Below are 22,224 nucleotides of genomic sequence, written 5' to 3' on the forward strand. Positions count from 1 at the left end.
TGTCTCATGTGCATTGGTCTCAACTTATTTTTACAGTCCAAACTTTTCATGTCTCATGTCGTCTGTGAAGCACTTTGAACTGCACTAAACCTGTCTGAGAGGTGCTGTACAAATAAAGCCTGATTGATTAATTGAGGCCTAAAAACAATATCAGAAACAAGTTTCTTACTGTTCGGGCACTGATCTCAGCTGGGATGGACACAAACCTCCTCACATCTTTGACTCCTGATGGAAACACTGAAATATTAAGGACAGATGAGTTTTATTGAGCGTATTTAAAGGCCTGATATATATTAAATCATCATGGTGTTGCCCTCCTGCGGTAGGAAAGAGAAGCTCTGGATGAAAACAGGCCGTCGTTAACAAGAGTCTCACACATTTATTTGAAGTCACAGCAACATTTTCAAACAACCGTAATGCATCAGGTGAAATGGCAGTGTTAAGGCTTCGAGGTCATCTTCACGTTTTATCTGCACCGATGTCAAACACCGGCGCAGACGAGGAGACTTCGCTCTCAGAAAGGCAGAAAGTTCGACTCACGATTTCAAATCAACATTTTCATCATTTTAGCACAAAATGGCAGACGGAAGCTTAAACTAGTCTTTTCCTCATCTTTTCCTCGTCGCTCCTCTTTGTTACAGACGACCTGAACACATAAAAACATGGTGAGAATATCATGAACGCAAAAAAAAAAACCACGTCCACATTCAGCTGCTTTGATTTTAAACAGATTTTTCTCTCTTTCAGCTTGTTTAAATCTGCGTAAAGCAAAAACAAACGTGTGTTCGGAGCCACATGATTTAAGTGATTCAAGAAATTAAAGACACTTTTAAAAACAACATAAAACCAGAGGAGCGTGACGCCAAAAAGTTTGACTTCAAGGGCGTAAAATTGGGCCCACAGAGCACGACGCGCTAGTGACTCGTACTAGCCTAGAGAGCCGGCTAACTTCCTGTTAGCCCTTCGCTAACTTCCTGTTAGCCCTAAATGTGGATAAAATGATTTAATCGCGTGGCTCTTCTAGACTTTTTAAATGTTGTCAGACCAAATGGATCAAATCCACTGATTAATAGACGTCTGTCACAATGTTAGTGTGTTTTTGGGCCCAGTGGCATCAGGTAAATACACCTTTTGGTCAAACTGGCTTCAAAGCCTGGCGCACTTCCTTTGGTGAGATCACCAGCTGCTGCTTACTCGTCTCCCTCCTCATCTGTTTGTTTGTTCTCACTCTCAGTTTTAGTCTCAATTAGTTTATTTCAAACCGATGTTGGTGCCTGCTGCTGCCCTGTTAGCCTAGCCTAGCCTAGCCTAGCCTAGCCTAGCCTAGCGTTACCCGTTTAGCCTCCATAACTGCAGTCATCCCAACCTCGATAAGAACATTAAAAAGTGCACAATATGGGATCCTTTATAATTAGATGGCTGAATGCGAACGTAGTTTCAGAGAAATTAACGTAAATTAAACTTCACAGAAGTCATTCGAGCGACCTGTTGTTCACTGGACTCAGAATCAAGCTAACAGACGGCTAAAGGTCATCTCCCATCACTTGTGACAACACGACACAACAACGGCTTCACGGGTTAAAAACACACACACGATTGTCCTTCTGGTGACTTTAAGGGACAAAGAGACAAAGATGAACTCCTTCATACCAACTCCTGTCCAGCAGGACACATCTCAGCCCCTCTGGTCCGCTTCAAAATGTCAAAAATACATTTATTTCTATTCAGAAGTGTCTCATATTTCTGAGTCCCTCTGAAAATGAATTATTTCTGGGGCTTTTTAATGGCTAAGCTGCAAGTACAACACATCTTATTAAGTGATTAGTTTGTCCCTTAACTTTATAACAATAAACCTGCAGCTTATTCCTGATTTTATATTATTAACAGTTTTATGGTTACAGCTTCTCAAATGTGAGGATTTGCTGTTTTACTTTGATCTTTTAGACAAAAAAACTCATTTAAAGACGCCACTACGATGGACAAGTTTGACTGTTTTAGGACGTTTTGAAGGTTTAATGGTTGTTTTTGCAGCTCTGGTCAGAATCCTTTCACCTGTAGCTCCGCCCACCAGTGATGTCACGCTGCCCTGGAGTGCACCTGAGCATCGCTGCAGCGAGGCGGCTTGTTGATGAACCACATCAGATAATTTGAACATCCACATTTATGCTACAGCTACAGTCGGTGCTGAAGTGAGCCGACTTCTCTCCTGATTTATCAGCTCAGTGAACATTTTCTGCTCTCAGTCTCTAGTTTACTGTCTTCTTCAGCACAGCAGGACGTTCATTTAGTAAATTATGGGCCATTTAGAGGAAGATGGACAATAAATCAGGGGAGGCTTTAGGGCGGGTGTTAATTTTGTTTGTTTCAAGCCAAGCATCCCAATTAACATCACAGTTAACGTGAATTTCAGATCCACCTCGCTAACCAAGCTAGCTGGCTAGCTCCACCCTCAAATATGGTCACTTCTGGCTCCAAAAAAACCAAGATGGCGACGGCCTAAACGCCACACTTGGAGCCTTCAAAATGGCTCATCAATACCCACTGGTTTTGTTTTTAGATAAAGAACAATATTAGAGGAAATACAGACGTCAGGTGGAATCTGCGGCTCCAGAGTTGGTGCTCAGGTATTAATCTTTGGTTCAGATTTCTACACCTGAACTCGTCCGTTAATGACACGACAGACAGAAGATATAAACTGGTGAAAATGTTTCTACAAACAAATCAGTCAGATGAAACGCTCGTCGGACGTGACTATAGTGCATATTTAAAGCCCACAGGAACGCGTCAGTGGTTCAGTCTCGGTGATGTGCAGCATATAAAACAGCTCAGAGGGGCTGCTGGTCCTGCAGCCATGTTCCCGTCACCACAGCTGCATCGTGGGTAAACGAGTCAGCACCCACGACTCTGACCGTCAGGGTTCAAGTGTTAAAAACGAGTTTACAGGTTCGGGCGTTTTGTTCAGCAAGGCAGCGCTGCATTGCATTATGGGCCACGGCCTCTTTCTGAGCACCTGGAAAAAAAAAGGTTTATACGTGAAGGTGAATCGATAAAAGATAATAACTGAGGTGATCGAGTCACTGTAGAGTCACCGCTCAGTGCAGGTCTTTGAAGGGTTTGGGGTAGTTAAACATCAGATAATCCATGTAGTAGAAGTCGAAGGCCTTCTGCCTCTCTGTGGAGTTCAGCTGTGCAAAGTACCTCTGGGTGATTTTGGAGGAAGTCCTCTCTGCCAGCGGGTTTCTGTCTTTGAAGTCGGGGAAGGTGAGGTTCCTCGGCGCTCCGATGCTCTGCAGCAGGAAGTTGGCTTCTTCCTCCAGGCTCTCAAACTTCCCGATGAAGTTGTACCTGAGGAGGCAGGGGTTACACAGCTGGCTGACCGGCTCCCAGTGGATGTCCATCCCCACCGGCCGACGCACGTCCAGCAGGTACTGGATGAACTCCCTGAAGGTGACGCCGGCGCCGGTGCGCAGGGCGGTGTGCGTGGCGTTGGCGCGGTACCTGGAGATGATCGGGCGTCCGAACACGGGGTGGTAGTACGAGTTCGGACTCTCAAACTTGTCCCGAAACGCAGACACCAGACGCTCGAAGGGCTCCCTGATGAACAGCACTTTGGTGTAAGAGCGGAGTCTCTCTGCGATGCCGGCGCGGTCGTAGCTCTCCAGCCGCCGCAGGTGGTTGGCGTAGTGCGCCGCGTCGTGAGGAATGTCTCGCGTGGAGGTGGCGCTGCCGCCCAACACCATCAGCACCCGTTTCCAGTTGGAGCAGCCGGCTTTGGGCACCTCGCAGTACAGCAGCCTGGACCGGTCCTCCACATAAACCCGCGACACCTGCCGCTGAGAGACGCGCTGCTCGGCGACGCCCGGCTGGTATTTGGCACAAACGTCGGCCAGCAGGCGGCGGCGGGACTCCTGCGTCCTCGCCAGCTGCTGCTGCTGCTTCACGCGCTGCTCCTCCTCTCCGCCAGCAGGAGCGCTGGAAGCCGCGAAGTTGCTCTTCAGGAGCAGCTTCCTGTGGCGTTTGGTGACCGGCGGTTTGGAGCCGCCGGCCGAGTCTTCAAACGCCAACGGAGACGAGTCAGACGACGGCGAGAGAGGCGACTGCTGCAGTCTGAGGCCGGAGGAGGAGACTTTAAGCTTTGCTGCAGCAGCAGCAGCGTCTTCAGGCTGCTCGGCATCTGCTGCTCTGTCTGCCAGCAGCTCCTGCAACACAGAGAGAGTTCGACTCATCAGACGAAGACATTTAACAGAAAACAGAAGCTCTGCCGAAGCAACGAGGGCTAAAATAACAATAAAACACACTCTACATGTTATTGATGGTCATTAAAAACTCATCAGAGATAAAAAACATCAATTATAATTATACAGACGTCTGATTTGACCATAATAAAAACACATGATCTACAACTAAACAAACAAAGGACAGAAACCCTGTTCACAGACTTAATATCCCCTGGTAACTCTTAAACCTGGGAGGCCCAGAGTTGGTGAAGGCGACCTGGTGGAACATGTGAACATCCCTCACCTGGATGAAATAATAGTTTGGGACCTTATGAGTCATGCACGACTATCTGAGAGACTCTTTCCCGAGCTTTCAACCACCCGAGGGTCTGAAAATGATCTCAGTTCAAAGTTTCATTATAACTCGAAGTGCCTTGTTTGTTTTAAGTCTGAAGTGTGTTTGTAATGTACGAAGACGCCGTCGTACCGTGAACAGCAGGTAAATGTGTCACAGAGAAATACGATCCCGTGTTTGATGCTTTAAACCTTTTATACACAAAAGGTGAAATTAATTCACTCACTTTGCTTCACAGATGATGAACAGATGGTTTAAATCCATTTATACTGCTGATTTTAACTATAATGTTTAGAAACATTCTTCATGTGATCTGATCTGACTGTAATTATAAAGACAGTGACTTTGTCTTGTTTTTGACTGTATTTATATTCATGCTGTCATATTTTATTGTTTTTGTGTAAATATTAGTTTATTTTCTACCACAGTTGTGTTGTATATTTACATTTTATTTGGTTCCTCGCTCCAGTTTAGTATTCTGTGATATTTGGGTTTGAGGGAAAACTCTTATTTGTTTGTTTTAATTTTTTTTTCCTTGTTTGATTCAATACAACTTCATTTATTAATTTCATTTTTCGGTTCGACAAATACACACAACAGACAGGAAAAGGGTGAAACAGATTTAAAGAACGAGCGAAGGCTTCAAGTTTAGAAACAAACTTATGAAGGATTAAGACGAGGAACAGCAGCAGTGGGGGGGGTGATGGACTCTGAGGCTTTTGGTTTGAACTATGCTGGTACAGTACATACACAGCTGTGTGTGTGAGTGTGTGTGTGTGTGTGTGTTTTCAGTGTGTGTGTGTGTGTGTGTGTGTTCAGTGTATGTGTGTGTGTTCAGTGTGTGTGCTGTAATGCCGTGGGCGTCCAGCAGGTGTCCCTGTGTGCCCATCTTCGGCAGCAGAGAGGCCGGCTTGCTTGGCGACGGCAGTTTGATCTGGCAGAGCTGCAGCTTGGCTCACCTTCTCTACGGGCCACCTGGGAGCCACCAGCACATTTACGCCTGGAGAGAGACACACACACACACACACACACACACACACACACACACACACACACACACACACACACACACACACACACACACACACACACACACACACACACAGAGACAAGAAAAACAACATCAGACCCTTCACACACTGATCTGGAGCCAGTGTGACCTTCAGCAGGAACTATAACTCACACTGTAACGTCTGGAACAACATTTTCATCAATAATGCCTGCAGAGGAGAAGACACCAGATCATTGTTAAAAAAAAAAAAAAAAGGAGGTTTGAGAATAAGAGCTGGTTCCACAGTGGGTGAGAGAGAGGAAGTACCTGCGTGGGTCGCTACCACAGGTGTGCTTTAACACTACAGGATGTAGGATTTAGAGTCTCAGCGTCAGTCCTTCACAAAACAATCTCTCTGCGCGCTGAAGGAAACATGTTTGTGCGGCGGAGCTGAAATATTCTGGAGACGCAGCGGCCCTGAAGGCAGCAGGAGGGACGGTGTGCATTACAGATGAAGCTGCACAGACCTGAGATCAGACCTGTGTGTGTGTGTGTGTGTGTGTGTGGTTATATCCCTGCTCACTCTTCTCACCTGGAGACACAACGTGGGTTTTATATCATACTCAAGCGACTTACTGATTACTTTTGTTGATCTTTTTCAACTAATTGATTAGTTGTTAGTCTAAAAAACCTCCCGGAGCAGGTGTTCTTCTCCTGACGCTCCGTCCAGGGATGTAAACGGTGATGGAGTATAAATATCTTTGTCTTATTATAGATCATAAACCGTCCTGGGACCAACGTGCTGAGGCTATTTTTACCAAGAGCCAGCAGTGCATTCATCGTCTTAGAAAAACTGAACTTTTTATAACACAGATGACGACGTTACACTGTAATCTAATGACTTTATTGATCATTTGATCGATAAAACTTTGAGTTAATGCTCAAAAATGTCCATCACAGTATCTCAGAGCCAAATGTGACCCCATCAAATAGTCAGAAATAGTCAAGAAAAGCTGCAAATTTACATGTTTGAGAACCTGGAACAATCAATTTTGACCTTAAATGATTAGTAAATTATAAAAGCAGTGTTCTGTTGATCAGCCGGATGATTTATTGACTAATCACTGCAGCTCTGCTCTATTTCATGATGGTTTTGCAGACAGTATCCTTTGTTATTGTATATTGATGTGGATATTTTGGTCTCTCTTGTAGCCGAGCTGATTTACACAACCAGACTTCCTGGATGCATAAATAAAATAAATAAATGCAGAATTAGAATAAATAAATAAATAAATAAAGTATAAAAAAAAAAAAAATTACATGACAATGCAAATCCTGTGGGAAGGTTTAGAGCGCAGAAATATCCATAAACACGACTTCAGCAGAATCTGCTCTCTCTGCTCATTTAGGTGGAATAACATCATCTGTGAAACACACAACACGACTCACTGCTCAGCTGAAACTCTGCCTCAGACATGTTCAGCTTTCCAAACCTTTTATTTATGTGAAGAGCGTCCGCAGACGGGAAACATTTGGGTGTTCGTGAGACATTTAGAAGGCGTCCGCTGGATGCTTCAGGTGTCCTCCGGCTAAAGGTCCCCTCACGGTCGGATTAAAGGTGCAAACAAGAGGCGTTTCTACGGATCAATACTTCCCTGTCAGATCAAATGTTACACCTGGCTGCCCACACAAACGCTTCATCTGATTGGGCAACTTTTCCCGTATTAACTCACTCAACACTCATACAGCCTCCGTCTCACACAAAGATGCTGATAAAGTCAAGACTACATTTCCCATAACCCCCTGAGATGTTAGCCACGTTAGCAGTGTGGCTATGTGGACTCCAGACTATTGTAATAACTTTATTGCTCCTCTGACTTTTCCTCTAGCGCCATCATCAGGTCAACATTCTAATACCTACAGAACTAATGCTAATTTACTGCTAATTAGCTAATGTTTGCATGCTAACATGCTAACCTAAGATGGTGAACATTATAGCTGCATCAGCATGTTAGCATGTTAGCATGCTGATGCTAGCATTTGCAACCGTGTAATATTATCTGTGGAGTTTTATTTCTTATCTGGCTCTTCTATTAAAAAACAAACAAACAGATCAAATGATTAATAAAGAAGATAATCAGCAGATTTCAGATTTTCGTGTCAGTTTTCATGTCAGTTGTGGTGAAAATGTAAATATTTTATGGGTCATTTGATCTACATGTACCTACAAAAAGATCTACATAAAAAGTGTCGTGGTGACTTGACCTAAACTCACCAGGAAGTCGGCCATATTGGATTTTTAATGTATTTTTGGTGATTTGGATGAACCATAAATTAACGAACTAGTCCGAGAAGGTAAAACAGATTCACCTCAAACTTAAGAGACCTCCACGTGATCAAATAAGCACTAAATTTCACGTTTGATAAGAGGCGCGTGCAAATATTCAGTTATAGTCGTTGCGCCGCCTACTGGCAACAGGAAGTCAGCCTCATGAGGCCGATCCCCGTTTGATTTACACTTCGTATACTAGAACATGAGACGTGATTAGTGGCTGCTCTGTGGCTCCAAAATGCATGAAAACTCAGAGCCACGTAGAGCAGTCGCCCTCCAACAATGAGGCCACGGCGGTTTTATGTAATTTAAATTTAAACATCCCAAAGCAAAGACTCATGTGCCTCTTTCACACACGGCTGCTGGTGAATTCCTGGGATTATCTTTTAGGCATCATCATCATGTTTTTCCACTACTCACACATGCAGCTCCATTCAGTAATATTTCCATTTGCCTCAGCAATGCTGTGATAGATGTCAAAATTTAACATTTCTGATCTGACATTTACTGTCACTGATCAGCTGACAGATACACTGATTGATTTCTGAGTTCAGCTGCAGTCTGAATGAAACATTAAAAGGAGAACGCTGGTATTTTCAAACCTTTTTATTTATTTATTTATTTATTTGCATATTCTGGTCTGTCTGAGTGACTGGTAGGTAGTAAAAGTGTTGGAACTGGTCCAGTAGATCACCTCAGCCAGCAGCCACCAAACGGGCTGCAATGGCTGCAACGTGATCCTTTGGGACAACTGCACCTGATCACAGTAGGTCCACTAAAAGAGCTTGTTTGATCCACTGACAGGCTCAGAGTGTTATTCTAAGTGTGTGACAGCATCATGGAAAGGATCCCTACAGAGAGAGACCTGGAAGATCCTTTTGGTTTAACCACAAACAGCACACACACCAGACTACATTCACTAAAACAGGGATTTTAGAGAACAGTTAGCAGGAGCTGCTGCTCTGCTGCTGCCTCAGTTGTTATGTTTAGTTTAGTTTGTTTGTGTTATTGTGTGACTTGGGTGTTTTAAAGGGTTAATTTAGATCTGAATTAACCAAACTAATGTGAATGAAAGTCTGTGATCTGGGAGGTAAAATCTGAAAAAAAACACTTGTTTTTGTAAATGGAGTCTGGTGGCTTTGAAGAGAGCGATATATATAACAGCTGTTTGATTAATTATTCTGAATTTTACCTCACAGAACACAGGAGTTTTATATTTCATTTATCTTTTCCTCCTACGCTGCTTTTATCTTTCTTCCTTTCCTTTAGTCCTTCTTCTGTTCTGGTGTTCACTATGTGTTTCTGCTGAAAACAAAGTGCTTTAATAAGTCGGGAGTGTGAGATGCACGTCCTTACACCTTAAGTGACTGTATGGGGTTGTTTTATTTTGAAAGGACCCTCCTTCCTGTGTGTGTGTGTGTGTGCGTGTGTGTGTGTGTGTGTGTGTGTGAGTTTCTGCTGTGTGAACTGACTCGACAGGCGGACCAGACAAAGCAAAGCTCACGCTGTTGACAGCACTCAACAGGAGGCAAATGATGCTCTAAATAACTCTGGCAGCTTCACTGAATCTTAAACAGGACGCACGCGCACACACACACACACACACACACACACACACACACACACACACACACACACACACACAGAACATCCACAACTACACACAGATTGGACTTCAAGACACACACATTTTCATCCTGATACACACTAGAGAGAAGCACTCAGGCAAAGGCATGATCTCACACACACACACACACACACACACACACACACACACACACACACACACACACACACACACACACACACACACACACACACACACCCCAGATGGCCTCTCAGCAGCTTCCTGACACTGAAGGTTAGCGGCGTCCTGCTCCTCCTGCAGCCGCTCTTGGTTATTTATTACCCAGACTGCACCTCACCGTTAGACACACACACACGACACAAACCAAACACGCCACTAATCCCGAGTCCCAAAGTGACATGTGGCCGCTCCCCGAGCTGCTGCGCCGCAGAGACGCACCACAACCTCCAGTCCACGGAGAGAGTGGTGCTGTTGATATCACGGGGCTGATCAATAACACAGATTAAAGATTCTGTGTGACAATTTATTAACTGCCTTGTTTTGCCAGAACGGATCATAACTTATCTTAAAGACTGAGTCCTTTCCCGACTTGCTGCGTAAAAGATTTGGGACTATTTTTCTGGGGAAGGATGTGACGTTTATGTGCGCTAACACTAGCTAATGTTAGCTTAGCGATGGCCACGTAAGCACAAAAAAATAAAAAAGATTTGTTATCTCGTGAAGCCAAACGGGAACGTGACCGACATCAGCGGCAAACAACGATTAACGTCATCGGGGTGTTGGCCTTTGTTTGGGCCGCTTGCTCGCTAACGTTATCGCTAGCAAAATACTATCTGACTCAGATGCTAGTTGGCTAGCTTATATGACTTTACATGCTATCCATGATGCTAACTTACGTGTTATAACAATGTTGATTTTAGCCAACAATAAATGATGTAACAATACAAAGATCGATGCGAGGCACGATCAGCCAGCTAGCTAATTGTACCCTAATGTAAGCTAAGGTTAGCCAGCTAGCTGCAACTGAGCTATAACTGTCTCGTAATGTTAGCTGATACATTTGCTAACAGCTAGTTGGCATCACGGAGCCAACAGTTCAAATGTTCAGTCTTACGTCACTGTTTTGGCTAATTATTATATTTAGTTCAGTGACGATTAATTTAGCATCTTAATTAAACACACCTCCGTCCTCACATCAGAGCTCTTCTTACTCATTAGTACTGACGATAATGAAGAAATTATGGATTATAGCTAAAATAAAACATGTTCAAAATAATGAAAATTATAAATGGATCTGAATAACACTTTGCCTCAGGGTTCCCACTCCAAGTCAAATAAATAATTTCCTGATTTTTCCACAAATTTCTATGACGAAAAAGTTGAATTTCCACAACCTATAAATGTAACATGCAAAGAAATAAAAAATCTTAAACCCACTTTAGATCGTCTGCTCGTTCTTGTGCCGAGCAGTTTGCAACCAAAGCTCCTGAGATTTACACTTTCCTGGCATCTTGGTAAACTTCACCTCAGTTTTTCCATCGATTCAAGGAACACCAGATCCTTGATTAGGATTCCTTGACCAGATCCTTGATTATTAGATTAAATAAGATGCACAAAACGCCCTGATTTTCCATCATTATTCCCAATAATTGATCAAATTCCCTGACCTTTCCCTCCCTGGAATATACTTCCACGACTTTCCAGGCGGCTTCAAAAGCATCAAAGCTGTGGCGCCAGAAATGAAAAGACATTTATCTGTCAGACAAAACCGTCATTAGCAGACAGTCAGACTGCAATCGTGTAAAAAGAGGTGAAACTTCCTAATTTGACTTTGACACAGAGAGCAGAGTTTAATTTCCCGTGTGAGGCAAAAGGTTCAAACACAAATCTGTTGAAATATTCAGTAAACACAAAGCAAAGAGCTCCGGGAAGCAGCCGGAGCTTCAGTCAGGAGCAAACTTTAGTTGGAAAGTTTGGAAATCTGTCAGAGTTTCAGCCTCAAACCGTCTGCAGGTTCACGGAAACACACACATCAAACTTTTAATGAGTCTAAACTGACAACAGGAAATGTATTTTTAAAGGAACACGCCAACATCATCGGCATATTGACCTCGCAAGGTTTGCCAATCTTTGTGTTTATTGATCTGCTCGCACTGCTCTCCACATCAATATTCATGTTTTTTTGAACATATACAGGGTTTCCACACATTTTCATGGACAAAATATCAAAACTTCTCCGTCACTTTTCAAGAAAATAACACTAATATAATGTGAATCAAAACCAGATATCATTATTATTAATATTTAAACCATCACTACAGTGGACTAATAGGACACAGCTCTTTATATTGGATTTTAGTGATTTAGTGATCATGAATTTCCATAAAATTATTAATAAATAAAATAGAAAAAGCACTAAAATGTAATATAATATAAGTGTGTCCCATGTGGCCAGTGTAGTAATTATTTCTAGTATTGATTATGAGTCACTGGGTCACATCACATGGAAGCTATTGAAAACAATACCAATAATTTTATGTAAAATAAATAAATCACACACTGAGTATTGAAAGGTCTGTCACAAATCAACGCAGATTAGAGCGACGTTACGTCTGTAAATTCACCGTCAGGTTACGTTAAGTGGAGGATCATCCACGGAAAAAGTTTGAGTCCTTGCATCGACTTTTTCCAACACTTTCAAGGACGTGACTGCTTTTCCAGGTTTTTCCAGGACTGAGGAACCCTGAGGACTCTGCTAAAAGGAGTTTCTTGTTTAATGTTTTATTTTTTTTCTTCATCATGTCACATCGTGGACTTTTTTTTTTTGTATCTTTGCACTTTTATGGTTTTGTTTCACTTTTTTGTGCTTTAAATTTTGTTGTATTTATTTCTAATGACAATAAAATGAATCTAATCTAATCTTTTAGTGAGTTTTTTAAAATAATTACATACTATTAAAGTCTGATGTTTGAATGACCCGATAAGAACATGCTCTGGTGTTTATTGCTTTTTCAGAAAGCTGTTTTACAAACTCCTGTGATGCTACAACAGTCTTTTTATTGGAGATTGTGTCCTAAATGAAACCAATATGCTAGAATATGTGACAAATAATGTGTGAACGCTAAAATGAAAGCGGTGTCGTGCTTCTATGCGGCCCGTCATCACCAGAGAGCTACACCGTCTCTTCCAAAATGCAGCAGCTTGAGCTTCTTCTGCTCCTGAAGCGTCTCGCCTGTTCACCTCTGCTATCGGGCTCTGCGTTAGATCCGGATCCAGGCTGATAAACACCTGGATCACTCAGCTCCAAAGTTAAAAACATGTAAACTGGGATTAGACTGTAAAGGAAAAGTGTTCTCTGAGTTTGGTCTCCTCAAAGCGTTCAGCGGCGGTTTAAAAAAAAAAAAAAAAAAAGGAGCTGTGTGTATTTAAAGCCGTTATTATAAATCCTCCTTTACCTTCAGCACATCACAGCTGCAGCAGGTTTAAATCATCTGCTGTTACTGCAGCTGCTGTGTAGGAAGCACCTGCCCACCACACCCCACCCGGCTCCCATCTGCACACAGAGACGCAAAAACCAAACACACCCTTCTTCAAAGGCTGCACTGAGCCGGGAGCTTCAAACACACACACACACACACACACACACACACACACACACAGAAATGTCAAATCCTCTCTTTCTGCTTTAAACATCCTGTTTATCACAAATGTTGCCAGAGCAGCAGTTTGAACACAACACAACATAACTACTAATGTCTGTAAAGGCGGATTTTAATTACCATGAACTTCTGGTTTGAAAACATTAACGTCAAATTCAGAAGTGGAAGAAGGACTCGGATGCTGTTTTATTAGCTCAAAATGACACTTGTGGGGGACAAAAGGTTTCAGAATTGGTCCAGTGTTGTTCTGGGTTACACAAATGTTCTAAGATTTAAAACATCTCAGTCAGTCACACAATAACACCAGGCAGCAGCTCTGTGAGGTAAAATCACTGTTTTTGTGAATGGAGTCTGGTGTGAGAGCGATATAGCCACACCGTAGAAATACTGCACTATTTAAATCCTGCTTGAGTAAAAGTACAGAAAGTTCTGGCAACAAAATGTAGTCACTGTGTAGAAATAAGCACCTGAAGGCACCGTGATGCGTTCAAACTGACATAACTGTTTTTTAACATGTCAAGTTAAAAGACTGTGAAGTGAATCCACAATCCTCCTTTCTCCACATTAAATCCTCAGAGTGGCACACTGACAACAGGCTGACAACAGACTGACAACAGGCCGACAACAGACTGACAACAGGCCGACAACAGGCTGACAACAGGCTGACAACAGGCCGACAACAGGCCGACAACAGGCCGACAACAGGCTGACAACAGGCTGACAACAGGCTGACAACAGGCCGACAACAGGCCGACAACAGGCCGACAACAGGCTGACAACAGGCCGACAAGAGACCGACAACAGGCCCACAAGAGACCGACAACAGGCTGACAACAGGCTGACAACAGGCCGAAAAGAGACCGAAAACAGATCGAAAACAGACCGAAAACAGGCCGACAACAGGCTGACAACAGACCGACAAGAGACCGACAACAGGCCGACAAGAGACCGACAACAGACCGAAAACAGACCAAAAACAGACCGACAAGAGACCGAAAACAGACCGACAACAGGCCGACAAGAGACCGAAAACAGACCGACAACAGGCCGACAACAGGCCGACAAGAGACCGAAAACAGACCAAAAACAGACCGACAACAGGCCGACAACAGGCCGACAAGAGACCGAAAACAGACCAAAAACAGACCGACAACAGACCGACAACGGGCCGACAACAGGCCGACAACGGGCCGACAACAGGCCGACAACAGGCTGACAAGAGACCGAAAACAGACCGAAAACAGACCAAAAACAGACCGACAAGAGACCGAAAACAGACCGACAACAGGCCGACAACAGGCCGACAAGAGACCGAAAACAGACCGAAAACAGACCGAAAACAGACCAAAAACAGACCGACAACGGGCCGACAACAGGCCGACAACGGGCCGACAACAGGCCGACAACAGGCTGACAAGAGACCGAAAACAGACCGAAAACAGACCAAAAACAGACCGACAACGGGCCGAAAACAGACCGAAAACAGACCAAAAACAGATCGACAACAGGCCGACAACAGGCCGACAAGAGACCGAAAACAGACCGAAAACAGACCAAAAACAGACCGACAAGAGACCGAAAACAGACCGACAACAGGCCGACAACAGGCCGACAAGAGACCGAAAACAGACCAAAAACAGACCGAAAACAGACCGACAACAGACCGACAACAGACCGACAACGGGCCGACAACAGGCCGACAAGAGACCGAAAACAGACCGAAAACAGACCGAAAACAGACCGACAACAGACCGACAACAGACCGACAACAGGCCGACAACAGGCCGACAAGAGACCGAAAACAGACCGAAAACAGACCGAAAACAGACCGAAAACAGACCGACAACAGACCGACAACAGACCGACAACAGGCCGACAAGAGACCGAAAACAGACCGACAACAGACCGACAACAGGCCGACAACAGACCGACAACAGACCGTCAACAGGCCGACAACAGGCCGACAAGAGACCGAAAACAGACCGAAAACAGACCGACAACAGACCGACAACAGACCGACAACGGGCCGACAACAGGCCGACAACGGGCCGACAACGGGCCGACAACAGGCCGACAACAGGCCGACAACAGACCAAAAACAGACCAAAAACAGACCGACAACAGGCCGACAACAGGCCGACAACAGACCGACAACAGGCCGACAACAGGCCGACAACAGGCCGACAACAGACCGACAACAGGCCGACAACAGGCCGACAAGAGACCGAAAACAGACCGAAAACAGACCGACAACAGACCGACAACAGACCGACAACGGGCCGACAACGGGCCGACAACGGGCTGACAACGGGCCGACAACAGGCTGACAACAGACCGAAAACAGACCAAAAACAGACCGACAACAGGCCGACAACAGGCCGACAACAGGCCGACAACAGACCGACAACGGGCCGACAACAGGCCGACAACAGATGGACAACAGACCGACAACGGGCCGACAACAGGCCGACAACAGATGGACAACAGACCGACAACAGGCCGACAACGGGCAGCTACACTCTGCTGGTTCACACACACACTGACCACAATCTCACATGTTTGTGATTGTGGTTGAATTAAGTTTATCTGATTGGAGGAAATCACACACTGATACTTTGTAGATTTATAATCAGAAAACTGGCAGATAACTCTGCTGATTTAATGTTCTCCTCCAAACTGTGGAGGATCAACACAAATGTTCTTTTTCTTCTGTCCAAAAAACATCAAACTCGTGTTATGAGACTGAAAAACTCCACGAGCCAACCTCACCTGGTGGAGGGAGCAACAGCCAATCAATCAATCAATCCAACAAATACTACAACACATGTAAAACCAGACTTAATGTGTTAATCGGAGATCTTTAGAGGAGATGGAGGGTGGATTTCCTTTAACCACAGCCAGGCTAGCAGTTTCCCTCTGCTTCCAGTCTTTATGCTAAGCTAAGCTAACAGCAATCAGTCTGAACATCCGACTCTCAGAGAGGAAGAGAAGGAGATGATTTACTTAAATGTTGAACTGTTCCTTCGTGGAGCTAAAAGTGTGAAAGTCACTAAGCATATTGGACACCCTCCTGTGTGTGTGTGTGTGTGTGTGTGTGTGTGTGTGTGTGTGTGTGTGTGAGTGTGATTCAACCTAGTTAAAGTGTTATTGGCTTTATTAGTGTTTGACCTGTGCTTGTTTATTCTCCATCAGACTTGCTCTCTGATCTCCGTCTCTCTCTCTGCTAAATCAAGTCTGAGATGTGACTTCACACTGTGGAGTGAGTGTGTGTGTGTGTGTGTGTGTGTGTGTGTGTGTGTGTGTGTGTCTTCATCAAACGCTGACCTACACTGAGGTCGTCCGCCATCGATTAGATGCCAGATCCTGCTGCTGCTGACGGACTGAGCTCAGACAGCAGCCAAGTCAAGCTGACAAAGTGCGTGAGTGTGTGTGAATATGTGTGTGTGTGTGTGTGTGTGTCTAATTGTGTGTGTGTGTGTGTGTGTGTGTGTGTGTGTGTGTGTGTGTGTGAGTGAGTGTGTGTCTAATTGTGTGTGTGTTAATGTGTTTCTATATATTTTGGTGTCCCCCTGCTGTGAACACAGACGTGATGGTATCAATTTTCGCTCTATGATTAACTGTGGCCGTAAACCGTCAAAGCAAACACTCGCCATTAGACACCAACTGTTCCTGAAACGCTGCGATTAAAGCTGAGATATAAACAAAACACTTTTAACACGGCGAACTTCAGGACGAAGCTTTGCAGAGCGTCAAAAGTCACCAAAGACACCACACACCACGGCAGGCTGGCTGACTGGAGCCGACTCTGGATTCATTCGTTTCATTAGATGTGCAGTTGATATATTAAAAAATGGATGTCGGCAAATTTTCCTTGATGAATATTATGCAAAATACACTTTTTAATGCCTTTTCATCGACGATGTGTCCCAACAGATCTCCAAACTATGAGAAAAATGCATTTCAAGTCACTGTGAACCATTCAAGCTGCCCACATCTTCATCTTAGTGGCTTCATCAATCTACTGCTCCTGACGGGTGTAGACAGGACGATGGGCGTATTAACTATTCACATTTTTAAATTATAACTTCCCTTCCCTTCAGTAAAGACTGTCCTCACATGCTGTTCAGATTTGGCTCCCTTTATGATGTCACAAGGGGGGGGGTCTCTGTCGATCACGTGACCTCCTCCAGCTCTTCAGCAGGCCGACCGAAAACCTCCTGAATCCACGTTTGTGCGAAGCAGCAGATTGTTTCTGTTCAAACATCTGCAGCAGTCTGCGTCTGCTATAAGAAAGAAATGTGCTTCTGAACATTAAACCATCTAAAGCTGCTCTGAAAAGGACCTCCTAATACAAGGATGAACTTCAAAGTGAGCCTTTAAATCTGGCTCTTATCTTTGGTGCTGGCATCAGTATCCAGTCCTCTCCTGGTTCTTTATCTGCCGACGTTAGAGCAGCCGTCAGGTGTTCGCTTTGACACCAGCCAACAAGCTCATACAGTCAGAAAGTTCTACCATCTGAGGAACGCTGTCAGAAAATCCTCTCTTCTTTAGCCTCCACACACATGAAGGTGTCTCCAGCTCCTGTTTGGGTCCCGTTCAGGCCGACTGTGAGGCTTAAAGTTGGGGAGGAACCTGGAGATCCAAACAACGTGAAGATCTCACACCTTCACACCCCGACCTCACTGCTTTGATAGAAGAGAGTGTCGAACAACAGCTCGTCAATCGATTCTTTAGATAGATAGATTAGATAGTGACAGGAAACAAGGGAGGAGGCTGGATTTTAATCTGGTAAAGACTTAAGCCTCCAGACTTATTTTTAATCTTAATTAAATTAAAGTTAAATTAAAGAGACACCTTTCCGGCTTTATATCATTACATTATTGGTAAAATACACAAACACGTGATGTGTAACACTCCTCCATGTCTCCTGCACGCTCTCACCGTCAACTAGGTGACGCAAACTACGTCACCGAGCAAAACAGTTCTCGGCTCTCTGGGTGTCGCTGGATTAAACACCTCGTCGTCAATAAAACGATTACTGATATCTTACAGGTAAGTCAGCAGGTGTCGCTGCTGAAGCATTTTAATCTGAACTGATGCTGATCACTCCTTTATTTTATGTTTTGATCTCAATCTTACATTGAAAAAAATATATATAAAAATGTGTGTTTGTTACTGTATCTGTGTGTGTGTGTGTGTGTGTATCTGTGTGTGTGTGTGTGTGTGTGTGTGTGTGTGTGGACTCCATCCATCACTTCGTATCTGTCTCTCCGTCGTGTCAGCACACTTCAGGGCTCTGATTATTCCTCTGCAGAGGAAACAAAGTCTGTCTTATCTGTCTCAGAGACATTTTTACACCACCACAGATGGTGTGTGTGTGTGTGTGTGTGTGTGTGTGTGTGTGTGTGTGTGTGTGTGTGTGTGTGTGTGGTGCAGCAGCAGCAGCAGCAGTTGGTGATGCATCACGGTCCTTCCTCCAGTCTGTTTAAGTTCCCGTACAGTAGATTTCCTCTGGATTCAGGCGGCAGTGAATCACACGCAGCAGAGAAGCTCAATGCCAAACGCTGCTTCTACTGCGGAGGAGTTCAACCATCAGTCAGTGCTCACTTCAGCTGTTTAGACATTAAAAAAACATGATCTCAGACTGAATTCACCTCAGTCTGAGAGTAAAGAGAAAACGTGTACAGTCGACATTGTCAGAGCTCTTTTCAGCTCTCCTGCTGAAGGCCACGCAGGCTGAACACATTCATGCGTCTGACACTCTGATGGAAAACAGTCAGAGACGCTCAGTCATTAGAAACCTTTCCAGCAAAAACACCTCTGCTGCACAGCATTTCACTTCATCTGAGTTTATGTGGAGGATATTCCTGAATAAATGTGTTTGGGGGGGTTAAATAATCCAATAATCCACTTCATGCATCTTAAAAAAAAATAAATCTATTACATTAATCATTCAATATTTATTCCTTTGCTCTGTTTGTATTCTTAATAATTTACAGAAACACTTGACTAGTATGTGGACACTGAATGCTGCTTATTAGAAATATTTATATATTATAAGTATGATAATAAACCCACACCCAACACGGACCGCGACAGAAAGCCGCCCCCCTCTGTTAAAGGGGAGTTTTTCCCAGTTAAAGGGGAGTTTTTTCTGTTAAAGAGGAGTTTTTCTTGTTAAAGGGGAGTTTTTCCTGTTAAAGGGGAGTTTTTTCTGTTAAAGAGGAGCTTTTCTGGTTACAGGGGAGTTTTTACGGTTAAAAGGGAGTTTTTCCCATTTAAAGGGGAGTTTTTCTTGTTAAAGGGGAGTTTTTACGGTTAAAAGGGAGTTTTTCCCATTTAAAGGGGAGTTTTTCGTGTTAAAGGGGAGTTTTTTCGGTTAAAGGGGAGTTTTTCTTGTTAAAGGGGAGTTCTTCCTGCCACTGTTTCCTAATATAATCTCTGATGCTGCTCATGTGGGGATTGTTGAATCCTTACAGTTGAATTCCTGAATCGTTGAGTCTCTCTGTTAATTATCTGAGCTGCTCTTTATTTGTAAAGTTCATAACAGTGATATCTGAAAACAATCGATTGATTGAATAATGGTATATTTATATTACTCTACATTTGAACAGCTTTGTCGGTCTTGTCCTCAGCTGTTATATTCACATTAACACAGTAAATAAAGTCGTGTCCCTTATGGTCCAGCAGAGCTGCTCCCTTGCTGAGGGTTGCTCGCCGTGGTCGTCTTCAGGACGCACAGCGGAGTTAAATTATGGCCCATTTGTCCCCATTGGCGTCTCCTTCTCCCTGCTTGTTTCTCTCGGTAGGTTTACTGAGGTGCAGCGTCTGTTGTCGCCCAGTGGGTGTCCTCCACCACAAACTGTGGCTGGTGGGTGGGCATATTGCTCCCGGGACGCTGTGTCGACCGGACGTCTGCTCGTTCCCTGGACTGTATTTAAAGGTGTTTGATATGACGGCGCCTCAGAAGTGAAGCCAAACCACAGACTGTACTTAAGAAGTGGACGTTGTCGACACCTTGAGTTTGTGGAGCCAGAAGTGACGTTTGTTCCACAAACTGATTGGTCAGTGAGCAGGAAGCCCCGCCCCCCTCTTCCTGGTCTATCTAGAATTTCCCAAATGATCATCCTGCTGTGCTGAAGAAGACTGTAAACTAGAGACTGAGAGCAGAAGCTCATCAGGAAAATGTTCACTGAGCTGATAAATCAGGAGAGAAGTCCCCCCTGCTGGACATTCACCGTGGCTTCACTGTTCAGACCAGGAAGCTACAAACACCTGCTATAATGCTCGATGCTATAAAAGGTGGTGCAGCGTCAGCAGCATAAGATGGCAGCACCCGTTTCCTGCTTTGGATATTTTGGCTTCGTTTCTGTGCAGTTGGAGGAAGCAGAGAGGCGTCGTCCATCTTTACAGCTCCCACCCACCCCCCTCCACCTGCTCCAGAGTTAGCTCCACTTCAAATGAATTATATTTAAACTTCAATTGTTTTTTAAGGTTTCCAGAACCAGACCAGCATCACAGTGATCCTGTCCTCAGACTCAGCTCTCGTCCTGCTGGCTGTTGTGATGATGTGCAGCAGATTCAGGACTGCAGGTTGGACTGAAATTTGAGTCCTGCCCCCCCCCCCCGTGCTCACAGCGTGAGCTCATTGTGTTGTTTTGTTTGCACAGCTGACCCGCACGCCTTCGCCTCATTGTGTTCCTGATTTACTCTCCTGCCTCAGCGACTGCTCAAACTGCTGCCGCACAACTTCTCCAACTCACAGAAGTGCTAACTTTAGCTGAACAGCAGCTGCGGCACAGAGCTCGTGCAGGCTGCACAGGTGTGTTTACTGACTCGTGACCCCGGCCGCCGGTGACGCCGCCTCCCACGGGGCTCTAATTAATTACCCAGCATGCCGCGGTTTCGTCGAGCTCAGCACCTGCCGCGGCCAATCGCGTTGGGCGTACTGTACCACAGCTGACCCGGGAGTGCAGCGAGCTAATGAAAGCACGGGGAGAGAGGAGCTGCTCCGAGCGCTCTGATGAGCTTTTCAGGAGCTCGTGAAGATCTGGTCTGAAGGTTTAAACGTGAGAAAGCTTCCTAAAATGTTCATAAACCTGAAGGATGCAGAATATTCTCCACCGGAGGAGCAAGAAATCCTGCTGCGTCAACTAAAACATGAGAAAACTGTCTTCAGTTTCTTTAATTAGGTAACATCATTAGGATCGTTTTCAAAAGTAAGAGGAAAAGAAACAAACAATATATGCTGGAGGTCGATGATTTACAGGAACATAATCATAAAGATCACAGATATACTAATAATCCATAATGACATGATAAAACTTTAAATCCCAGAAAGAAGATAAAATAATACCATCAAATATAATTAAAACCAAACTAATGAGAAAAACCAACAAGTGAACAAACAACTGCCTAAAACAACAGAAACCATCTTTGTGCAAAAGTTTATTTAACGTGTATTTAGAGTTTTTTTAGTTTGACCCATTCACTAACATGGATGTTAGATGTTTAGGCTTCGCTTTTGGGGAGCGATCGTGTGATTTTGTCTAATAAAAATAGTAAAAATGTCCAAGGTGACGTCAAAAACTAAAAGAGATTCAGTTCACTGCGACAGAAAAACAGAGAAAAGCATCAAATCTTCACATTTGAACCACCGGCAGGTTTTTGTCCATTAACTACACCGGTAATGAATCAGGATCAGCTGTAAAACAGACTGCGATGGCTGTGACATTATCACTGAGGACAACCTGATCGCAGTAGGTCCACTAAAAGTGCTTGTTATAACCACTGACAGGCTCAGAGTGTTATTCTAGACACTTAGAATAACAATCTGAGCCACCAAAATGTGTACAAATGGGGCTTAAGGATTGAAAAACCACTTATATGTTCAATATAAAAACACACCAGACTACATTCACAAAAACAGTGATTTTACCTCTCGGTCTACTGCTGCCTCAACCAGTTAGTTTGTGCTTAATAAATAAATCAGGATGTGTCTTCAATCGATCCGTCACATTGTGGGTTCTTCCACTGATCCACAGGTTGGCGGTTCCACTGATCCCCACGTTATGTGTGTGAA

General features: G+C 44.2%; 1 protein-coding gene across 1 annotated transcript in view; it reads right to left on the bottom strand.

The window, feature by feature from the left end:
• Positions 1 to 3,092: 3,092 nt before the first annotated feature.
• Positions 3,093 to 22,224, bottom strand: part of LOC139200983 (carbohydrate sulfotransferase 8-like) — a 51,499-nt gene continuing 32,367 nt past the window's right edge. Inside the window, exons 2-3 of the mRNA XM_070830179.1 lie at positions 5,532 to 5,572; positions 3,093 to 4,097 (exon numbers count right to left, since the gene is read on the bottom strand). Coding sequence (XP_070686280.1) covers positions 3,093 to 4,097; positions 5,532 to 5,572 — 1,046 coding nt within the window. The remainder of the gene's footprint in view (positions 4,098 to 5,531; positions 5,573 to 22,224) is intronic.

Source organism: Pempheris klunzingeri, chromosome 5 (assembly GCF_042242105.1).
Source record: "Pempheris klunzingeri isolate RE-2024b chromosome 5, fPemKlu1.hap1, whole genome shotgun sequence".
In the NCBI taxonomy this organism is placed as follows: Eukaryota; Metazoa; Chordata; class Actinopteri; order Acropomatiformes; family Pempheridae; genus Pempheris; species Pempheris klunzingeri.